Source organism: Propithecus coquereli, unplaced genomic scaffold, assembly GCF_000956105.1.
Source record: "Propithecus coquereli isolate 6110/MARCELLA unplaced genomic scaffold, Pcoq_1.0 Scaffold171, whole genome shotgun sequence".
NCBI classification, from domain to species: Eukaryota; Metazoa; Chordata; class Mammalia; order Primates; family Indriidae; genus Propithecus; species Propithecus coquereli.
In genome coordinates this window covers 2,215,338-2,226,373 of record NW_012141747.1, presented here as the reverse complement: position 1 = coordinate 2,226,373, position 11,036 = coordinate 2,215,338, and the positions used below count along the sequence as shown (strand labels likewise).

Genomic DNA, 11,036 nt, shown 5'->3' with positions numbered 1-11,036 from the left:
GAGCCTCAGTTTTCCTGTCTGTGAGCAGCAATGATGACATGCATCTCACTGGCTGTAGGGCTTAAATGAGATGGCTCTTGTGGAGGGCCTGGCCCAGGACTGGGTCCTCAGTTCCTGACTTTCCTTTCTTCTCTGATAACGTTGCCTCTGCTTTCCCAGTGTCACCCTTTCTCCTTTCCTCTTACATGCTGCAGAATGAGGTGCTTCTTATTTTGGGTGCCACTGTTCATGCATGCCAGAGGGGAACCTCCTTTGTGGTCGCAATGAGCTTAGAACCAAGACTGCTTTTGGCACAGCAAGCAGCGAAAATACTCTCACAATACAAAGCAATCACATTTACGTACAGGCATAATTCTTTTAAAGAATGAAGCAGCAACAGTCTCAACGTGTCATTTTGACAACCAACAATGATTTCCAAATAGCTGAGTCTGGATTGAATACAACATAAACAAAGACTATCTATGTGAAGTACTTACTGTGTGAGTCGGTGATCTGCCAATGACCACTTTAATCTCAAATCTAGCGCAGGGTTCCCTGTTCACCCTCTCTTATCTGCTATATGGATGGCAGGGCTGCTATGAACCCTTCAACAAAGAGACAGCGGTCAATAGCTGTCTGGAAGCATCACTTAAAAGGTTTCCATTTCAGTGCAAACACTAAGGAGTTTCTTCTCCATCAGGCCTTCCTGGGAACTGCTTTGAAATATTCCTCCCTTGAAATGTCGGATACACCTCCATACCATTTCTGAAGCCAGATATATTCTATCTTCATCTTCATAAAGAACCACTCATACTGACGAGGCCACTTTCTCATTCCTGGGTGCCTGCAGGAATAAAGGGAGATCCCAATAAAGCTGTTCTTATCAGAGGGATGCACCCTGGGCTGAGGCGTAGGACCTACAGACTCCCGGCATCACCTAGGAAGGCAGGAAATGTAGTCCCTACCCAAGTGGCTGAAGGCTCAAGTCTTGAGCTGGGCTCCTTGGTTTGAATCTCAGTCCAACTGCCGGTGAGCTGTGATGCCCGTGGGCTGTCAGCACTTCCAAGCCCCATCCCTTACCTGTCATGTGGGGTGATGCTCTGGTGCTTGGGGAACAAACCACGAAGCACACGTGAAATACCTGCAGAGAGTGAGTGCTCAGTGGTTGCCGGTATTGTTATTAGGAAACATAAAGAAAGGCTTTATGTATCTCTGTATGAAATGCTAAGAAAATGGTGAATCTGTGCAACAAGTCTGTTCATGGGAAGATTTCCAGCCCTGTTGCAAGCTTGGCACTATTGAGCCAAGCTGAGAGCCAGCCTTGTGCTATTTACTGACTTGCCTTCTCCCCAACTTGTACTCCTAAGCACAATACAATAATGTTTGAGGGCAGGGGCTGTGGCTCACTTTCTTTTAACTTCGTAAAAATAAAAATTTCCTTTGTATCTAAAAATGTTATAAACATGATTCAAAGACCAAGTCCAAACTGGGAAAAACATTTGTAACAAAGGTAGTGCAAGAACAGGTGGATGATCTTTTTAAAAAATAATTTATTTTGAAATAATCATAAATGTATGGGAAAGTGGAAAGTACAGTATAAAGAACTATTTTCTTTTGCTAAGCCATCTGAACGTAAGTTGTGCAGCTGATGCCCCAACACCCCAGATACTCATGCAGCTGAGATAATAACATGATTGTTGCTTTAAGCAACCTAGTTTTGTACTGATAACTGCAACAAAGCTTGGTACCTGGAAGTGGATGCTGGTGTCACAGACCCTAATCCTTGGGGCACCGGCTTAAGGCCCCAGGCAATGAGTGGAAGCTGGAAGGATCTTGAGAAGAGACAGTGAGGGCTTTAAAAAAAGCAAAGATAAGGTTGTGGGAAGCTGGAGGGAGAGGGATCCACCTTACCTAGAGGCTACAAATTTTGCAACACTGTGGCCTGTGTTAGGTGCAAAATAGAAAATGAACCTAATGAACCCAATGAAGACTTTGGCCTCCTCTCACTGCTTATCCTAATAATATGTGAGGAGAGAGAGGAGCTAGGGAATAATAGCTGAGTTTAAAAAATAAAAATAAAAAATTAAACGTGTGTGTAGACACACACATCTACATCTATTTCTTTAAGTACTGAAAACCCTGGGTTTGTGTCAAGATATGCAATCCCATTCATTCTATTCTAGTTTTCTTCCTTGTGCCTTTGTAGTCCTCTTCCATGGCAGGGAGGGGCGTGGCCTCCGCTCACCTTAGGAGATTTACTTATTCCATGATTCCCATGTGTAGGATCCTCCTGTCTCCGTAGGGTTGTGGATGGCTCCTTCGATTCACCACCTGCCTTCATGTTGCTCCTCCACCAACTCACACAAACTTTTTCCAGCCAGTTTTCACCGCCGCCCTGCCCCACGCTCCAGCACTGACCCTCCACTCCTGCCGCCCCTACAAGGACACCCTCTCCACCTTGGAGACCCGATACCCACCGAAAGCCCACCCCTGCATGCACGCGCCCTCTGCACCTTGCACAGGCTCTGACCTCCCGCTGGGCTGTCCTCCCAATCATTTGGACCCCTACAAAGTGGTCCTCAGACTTTAGCACGCCTGTCGGTTTCCTGGAGCATGCTTTTTACAGTTTAGATTATTGAAATGCCAAGCCTTATTTCCTGAGCATTTGATTCAGTAAGTATTTTGGAGTCAGCATCCTACTGATGCAAGGGTGACAAGACCCCCTGAGAAACCGTCACTCCAGCAAGTTGGGCAGGTACTGTGCTTGGCTTAGAGTGGACATTTGAAAATGTTCGTTGTGTTGACTAGGAAGGCACAGTTATTTTCATTGCAAGGCAAGGCACTGTCAGAGGTTGGAAGTATGTAGGCATTGTGCCTGGAACACCACGGTGTGGGGTGCTCTCCAAAGGTGGGGTCAGCCCACCCAAGGCCATTTGCATGGCTTGCTGTGCTGCTAGTCACCCACAGGCAACGTGAGCTTGGCCGTGGTGCCGAAGAAGGGCAGCTCAGACCAGTCACTGTCATCGAATGGCACAGCCCTGACCTCTACTTTTTATTACTGTATATATTGCTGGGCAAACCAATTTGAAAGCATCTACAAACCTTGAAAACATAGCTTGCTTGGCAAATTCCACTTCTTCTGGAGACACTGCTATCATCCGGCCAGTGAGTGTTAACCGGACACATCGGGGATCTTCCGGGTCTACGATGTTTTTTCTGCATGTGAAGAACATTTTTCATATATTAGAACAAAAATAGAACATCAGCTTGAGATACTAATTAATTTGTAATTTAAAAATTAAAAATAGCAGTCACATTACCGGTTATATCATTTAGGATTTTATGTTGTCCATAATTACTTTCAAATGCTTAGGCAGAGGCAGTGTGATAGGTGTTTGTGTAAGTTAGATGTCAATCTGCATCCTCAAGGCAGTTAGACAACATCTGAAGTGCCCTAGTCAAGAGTTCACATGCAACGGTGGGGGAATTACGGAGTTGTTCAAAGGGGGAAAATATTTCATTCAGCTAGATGAATAAATTTTAGAGATCTGCTGTACAACACAGTAGAGTTAACAAAATGGTATTGTGCACTTAAAAATTTATTAAGAGGGTAGATTTCATGTTAAGTGTTTTTACCACCAAAACAAAACAAAGAGACACAAGAAAACTTTGGGAAGTGTTGGATGTGTCTATTACCTTGATCGTGGTGGTGGTATCACAGGTGTTTACATACGTCCAAACTCATCAAAGTGTACACATTCAATAGATGCAGTTCTTTATGTATTAATTATATCTCAATAAAACTTTTTAAAAAAGGATGCACATGCCAAGGCTAGCTTCTGCAAGACCCTAACCAGGAGCCACTATCCGGAATAGTGTTGCTGCCCTGTACAACTCTGGGGGAGCAGCACTCATTTAGAAGGTAGTATGTGTGGCACTCCCAGAGCAGTGCAATGCATCTGCCTGGATCCAGTGGTGGCTGGGGTAAGGGCTTTGAAATATGGCTGTCAGAACCTGTGCTGAAGTTTCCTTAATCAGCATAAGACAGAAGGGATTTGAGGAGCATGAGGTGTGAGTGAGGAGTCTCTTTATTTTATGTAATTCTTAATTCTTTGACTATTACAATGATGAGGTACTACTTCCATTGTGCAAAGAAGAAGATGAAAAAAAAGCACCAAGGAGGCTCTGGGGCTTGGGCTGGATCCTGCCCCAGGACCCTATTGACTTCATTTTTTATGTATTCTCAACCCCTCTGGGATTCACTCATCCATAAGAATTCAGCTTTTGGGGGCCTTCCTGCTCCATGATCTCTAAAACTTTGGCAAACACACCCCCTCGCTGCTGAGGTGCCCTTCCTACAATCACAGAGTGAATGTGGCCCCCTTTTCGTAATCTTGTGTCAGTTTTCCTCAATGGTGAGATAAAGTCACAGTCCAAAATTCACAGGAAGAAGCAAGAGCTAATAAAAACAGCAAATACCCGAAACAGGTACCAAAACTTCTTCTGAATTGATTATAAGATAAAAAATATCTAAAATGAATGAAGTCTCTCAATAGTTCATTGAAAGTGTAACTCCTTGAGGGTCCTCATTTTTTAAGGGGATCTTACTTCTGACTCTCCACCTGGCTCACCCCAAGATACTGTTTCCTTTTTCTTATTGTATTAAAAACCAAACCTCTGATTTCCCCTGACTGGTAAACCTCATTAGAGAAGTTCTAGTTCTGGTTTTTTGTTTCATCTTCATTTTTGACCCCTGGTCCTTTTGTTACTTATGAGCACACCTTTAAAACAACATATGTTTTTTGGATTGATGAATTCTATGGTCATATTTTAAAACTTTAAATAGTGATTTTTTTTCTTTTTTAAACATAATCAGTTTCTACATAGGAGATTTGGGAGAAAATAAAAATTAGTGTGTTTTTAAATAAATTTGGAATTATAGCATGTATGGAATTTTTATCTTACTTTTTCCCACTTAAAAATTTAATTGTGAACATTTTATGTTGGGAAGTATATGTTTTGAAATCTGTTTACTCACAGAATTCACAGCTGCAGCTTAACTTAAATATTTTTCTACCATTCCTGTCTATTGAGTATATTGAATGGGCTAGAAAGTTAAAGCTCTGATATTGAATAATTTATCACAAGGTAAATTGTGAGAGCTGTGCTGAGTATCTGAGAAACTGGAAGAGCACAGTGTCTAGCCTCCGTGCTGCTATTTACCATGTGACCTGTGGCCAGATGGACCAAGCCTCAGTTTCCTCTTCTGTAAAGTGAGAGTATTAATTTCTTGCCTACTTCCTTCACAGGGCCCAAATGTATGTGAAAGTACTTTGAGCATCATAAAAAAGTAATGAATGGTGTTATTTTATATGGAAACATTCTATTCTAACTTACAGGCATTCATAAAATTACATTAAGTTAATGTGAGCAGGTTAAAGATGGAGAAGCTCTTTTTTTCAGCTAGACTCAATATTGTTTCTCTCTTCTTTTAGTCCATTGCCTTGAGCGATTTTCTGGCACTGCATTTCATTATCGAAGGCCAGATGAGAAAACTTTATGATGAATTACTCTCCAGCATGCAAGGAGAGAAGGAAGCGGGAGACATCTTGCATTTCCCTTTTGCCTGGGGCCAGTTATAGTCAGAAGAAAGGGAACAAAATATCCTCTTCTTGTCTGTTTTGTATACTCTGTAAGCCTGAGCATTGCTGTATGTGGATCCCGGTGGGTGAGGAAGGACGTGAAGGCCTACAGTGGGGTGGTCGAGAGTGTGGGCACTCAGTCAGCCCCCTAGGTATGAATCTGGATCATGACTCACCTCTCTGTGCCTGTTTCCTCACCTATAAAGAATAGATAAAAATAGCTCCTGCGTGATAGTGCTGTTATGCAGTGCTGGCAGAGGGAGATGGGTGAGACTTCTTCCCCATCTGACCAGGAGGGCTCCGCTAGCATACCACTCTTGATTCTCACTGCTCCTCAGACTCACACGATTGGTGAACTGGGAAGAAGATACTGGACACGTGTAGTTTAGTTCTACCTCCCTGCAGGAAGCGCATATTTTATTCTCCTTCTCTATGCCATACATTAAAAAGAGGCCTGCTTGGGTAGGCCTTGGTGTGTAAGTCTCCCTAATTCTGGAGTTTCCTTGACCATGTTCTCCATGTTGGCTTTACCAGTGTTGAAGGTAATTTGCTGTTCCCTCTACCTTACTCTTTTATTTTTCAGTTGGTTTAGATCAGACAAACAAACAATGGCCTGTTGGCCAAATGTGGCCTGACACCTATTTCTTTTTGCCCAAGAGGTAAGAATAGATTTTACATTTTAAAATGGTTGAAAGAAATCAAAAGAAGAATATTTTATGACACATGGGAACTACATGAACTTAAAATTTCAGTGAGCTAAAATAAAGTTTTCTTGGCATACAGCCACATGCATTTGTTTCCATACTGTCTATGGCTGCTTTTGTGCTGTAACAGCAGAGTTGAATTGTGATAGAGACCATATGGCTTACAACACCTAAAAATTTACTGTCTGCCCTTTACAGAAAAAAAATTGCCAACACTTGGTTTAGACCATCAGAATGGAAGAGAAATGCTGTTTGTTGGGCCCCTACATGAGGATTAGATGCATGAATTCACATAAAGTGGTTAGAACAGTGCCTGGCATGCAGCAAGCCCTCATACAGTGCTGCTGCTGCAGCCATATTGTTATGGGGTTGGGCGGCCTGAAAGGGTAGAGCAGCTGGAGAGCTCTGGGATTTTATAGCCTAAATTGATGGTCAGTCATGCAATATCATGAATATTGTTACAGACGAAATTGTGTGCCCTCAAAATTCACTGGTCGAAGACCTAACTCCCAATGTGACTGTATTTGGAGATAAGGCCTTTACAGAGGTAGTTAAGGTTAAGTGAGGTCATATGGGTGGGGTCCTGATCTGATAGGACTAGTGTCCTTATAAAGAGAGGAAGAGATACCAGGGATGCATATGCACTAAGGAAAATTGTGTGAGGACATGGCAGGAAGGAGGCCATCTGCAAGCCAAGGAGAGAGGCCTCAGGAGCAACCAGAACTGCTGCCACCTTGATCATAGACTTCCGGCCTCCAGAAGGGTCAAAAAATAAATCTCTGTTGTTTAAGCTCCTAAGGTTGTGGTTTTTGTTATGGCAGCCTGAGCAGACTAACACACAGGTGGTGAGAACTGGATGATGGGGAGCATCAAAAGCCTCCCCGCTCTGCCTCTCTTGCAGAGTTTGTTGCAGATGTAGGTTGTTATGGTGGTGGAAGCAATTAAATTAGGAGAATAGCAAATAATGTATAATGTAAGCAGGTGTTAATCTATACAATTTTGAAAGTACTTTTTTTCAGCCTTAAAATGGAGATTGGCTACATTTGTGGCAGTTTCCTCATCCAAGGAGGCCAGGGAGATGCAAGAAAGCATGTTCAAGCATCGACTTGCTTAATTTTCGCCATATCCATTGTTTAATTTTCGCCATATCCACCATCTCCTAGTGTGCAGTAAAAGGTTAACTCAGCAGGCCTAGGTTGCTGCGACCCTGCACATTCCAAAGAAAGGCCTGTCTTCAGGTGAACTGGCCCTCCACTGGCTCCCGGAAGACAACCTCTAAGACCCTGGAATACAAACATACCTCAGAGATATTGTGGGTTTAGTTCCAGAACTAAAATGAATATCTCAATAAAACAAGCCACAATGATTTTTTTCGGTTTCTTAGTGCACATAAAAGTTACGTTTACACTGTACTATAGTCTGTAAAGTGTGCAATGGCCCCAGGATTTTCAGAATGTTAAGCGAACTTTAGTTTCAACGTAAAGTCACCAGCTACGTTAGCTCCTGACAAAAGAGTCAGCCTGTTCTTTGAAGTTTTGAAGCCAGGCATTAACTTTTGTTCTCTAGCTGTGAAAATCCTGTAGGGCATCTTCTTCCAATATAAGGCTGTTGCCTCTACATCGAAAATATGTTGTTTAGCATAGCTTTTCTTAATAATCTTTCTTGTTATTAACCTTTCTTTAATAATCTTAGCTAGATCTTCTGGATAACTTTCTGCAACTTCTACATCAGCACTTGCTGCTTCACCTTACACTCTTATGTTATTGAGACAGCTTCTTTCCTTAAACCTCATGAACCAACCTCAGCTAGCTTCCACCTTTTCTTCTGTAGCTTCCTCACCTCTCTCAGCCTTCACAGAATTGAAGAGAGTTAAGGCCTTGCTCTGTATTAAGCATTAGCTTAACGAAATGTTGTTGCTGGCTTAATCTGCTATCCAGACCATTAAAACTTTCTCCATATTGGCAATAAAGCTGTTTTGCTCTCTTGCTTTTCTTTTCTTTCTTTTCTTTTCCTTTCCTTCTTTCTTTCTTTCCTTTCTTTCTTCTTTCTGACAGGGTCTCTCTCTTTTTCCCAGGCTAGAGTGCAGTGGCATCATCATAGCTCACTGCAACCTCGAACTCCTGGGTTCAAGTGATCCTCCTGCCTTAGCCTCCCAAGTAGCTGAGACTACAGGTGTACGCCACCATGCCTGGATAATTTTTCTTATTTTTTTGTAGAAATGGAGTCTTGCTATTGCCCAGGCTGTTCTTGAACTCCTGGCCTCAAGCAATCTTCCTGTCTTAGCCTCCCAAGGTGCTAGGATTACAGGCGTGAGCCACCAAGCCTGGCCTTGTTTTTCTTTCTTATCATTCGTGTGTTCACTGGAGTAGCACTTTTAATTTCCTTCAAGAACTTTTCCTTTGAATTCACAACTTGGCTAAATGGCACAGAGGCCTGGCTTTCAGCCTACCCCAGGTTTTGACCTGCCTTCCTTGCTAAGCTTAATCATTTCTAACTTTTGATTTAAAGTGAGAGACATGCAACTCTTCCTTTCACTTGAACAGCTAGAGGCCATTGTAGGATGATTAAGTGACCTAATTTTAATATTGTGTCTCAGGGAATAAGGAGGCCCAAGGAGAGGTAGAGAAACATGGGAACGGCCGGTTGGTGGAGCAGTCGGAACACACACAACATTTATCAATTAAGTTTGCTGTCTTATATGGGCACAGTTCGTGGGGTCCCAAAACAATTACAATAGTCACATCAAAGATCACTGATCACAGATCACCATAATATAATAATAATGAAAAATTTTGAAATATGAGAATTACCAAAAGGTAACACAGAGTTACAAAGTGAGCACATATTGTTGGAAAAATGGCACTGATAGACTCGCTTGATGCTGGACTGCCACAAACCTTTAATTTGTAAAAAGCACAGTATCTGCAAAGCGCAATAAAGTGAAGTATAGTAAAACGAGGTCGCCGATCTCCTGCCTGTTGGGAGTGTTTCTGTATGCCTGAGGCCCTGGGCTGTGCGGTATCAGTTTGATCTCTGGGGGTTTGAAGACTGAGTGGCTCAGTCGAGCAGGCCCTGCAGTGCCTGTGTGACTGAATGACAGTAAAAACCCTGGACACCAAGGCTCAGGTGAGCTTCCCTGGTCAGCAATATTTTGCACGTGTTGTCACACATTGTTACCGGGAGAATTAAGCACATCCCCACACAACTGCGCTGGGGGAGACACCTGGAAGCTTTTGCCCAGTTTCTCTTGGATTTACATCATGCACCTTTTGCCTTTGATGATCTTTGTCTGTATCCCCTCGCCGCAATAAACTATGAGCTTTCGAGTCCTGTGAGTCCTGCTAGCAAATCACTGAGCCTGAGTGTGGTCTTTGGAACCTCCCCTCACGATGACTCTGAAAACTCCCCTTTTCACAGATGGAACGTATCATAGAATGGCTATCTTGAGACATGAATCAGATCCTAATATGATATGTGATGATTTAATCCAGGGAGTCAAGGGACCAAAATATTAAAAGGGTCTATTCTTAAGGAGTGGGGTTTATGCCCACAGCCATGGACCCCATTGCACTGGGGTTCCAGAATGCTTCTAAATAAGGAGAGTGATCATCATAGCACCTTGAATACAAAAAGGTGGATTAGATGACCTGGGGAATTATAAAGGACACAGTAAGAGAGTGATTTTGGACTCAAATAGTTTCCAGTTAAATGAAAAGATTGTCTTCTAAATACTTAACCACCTTTGAGATAAGCAGTCTTCCTTTTGCTACAGTAATTTCTTTTGTGCTCACATTTTTGGGAGCTACAATTTTGTAAGAGCTCTACAAGGGATTCATTTTTCTAAAAATACATGCAACATTCCCAAACACTGTATCTTGATGATTAATATAGTTAAAGGTCCGTTTTATTTTTATGTGTTTGTGTTCAGTGATAAAGGAAAATGGTAACCCAGCTACTCGGGAGGCTGAGGTGGAGAATCGTTTGAGCCCTGGAATTCCAGTTCAGCCTGGGCAACATAGTGAGACCCCACCTCTAAAAAAATAAATAATTTTAAAAATAAGAAGAGTATTAGAGGAAAGGATACATTTTATTCTTTGAGGATTTAGGAAGGTACATAAACATACAAAGCAAATGACTTTAAAATATTTGTTCAACTTTACTTTGATCTATAAATACAAAAAAAATTTTGTTGTAATATTCTGAAATTAAAAAAAGAATAACTTTAAAATATATTGTTGTATGCAATCCTTAAGTGATAGGGATTTCAATAGATTAGGCAACCTGGTGAAATCACCGCCATCATACAATGGTTCTCAACTGGGAGAGATTTCTTCTCCATAAAAGGCAATTGGAAATCTGTGAGTCATCTTAGGTCATCTCAGCATCTGGGTTGAGGGGCTCTACTTGCATTTAGAGGGCAGGGCCAGGAATTCTAAATGTCCTGCAATTCATGGGATGATCTTATACAATGAACTGTCCCACCTGAAATGCCAGAGAGCCCACTGAGACATGCCACTAGGCTTAGTCTTTCCTTGATGTATCCAGCGAGGTAGGCAGTGAGGAAGGTAGGTGTAGGCTAGGCTGTCTCAGCTTTGGCACTGCTGACATTTGGGCTTGATAATTCTTTGTGGTGGGGGCTGTCTTGTGCACTGGAGAAAATTTAGCAGCTTGGCCTCTACCTGCTAGATGCCCGTAGCACCCCTCACCCCCA

The 11,036-nt window shown here is 42.4% G+C and overlaps 1 protein-coding gene across 1 annotated transcript in view; it reads right to left on the bottom strand.

Moving 5' to 3' along the window:
• Nucleotides 1–254: 254 nt before the first annotated feature.
• The window catches only part of CREG2 (cellular repressor of E1A-stimulated genes 2), a 23,931-nt gene continuing 13,149 nt past the window's right edge, over nt 255–11,036 (bottom strand). Inside the window, exons 3-4 of the mRNA XM_012641924.1 lie at nt 3,082–3,195; nt 255–823 (exon numbers count right to left, since the gene is read on the bottom strand). Of these exons, the coding sequence (XP_012497378.1) occupies nt 676–823; nt 3,082–3,195 (262 nt within the window). The 3' untranslated portion in view covers nt 255–675. The remainder of the gene's footprint in view (nt 824–3,081; nt 3,196–11,036) is intronic.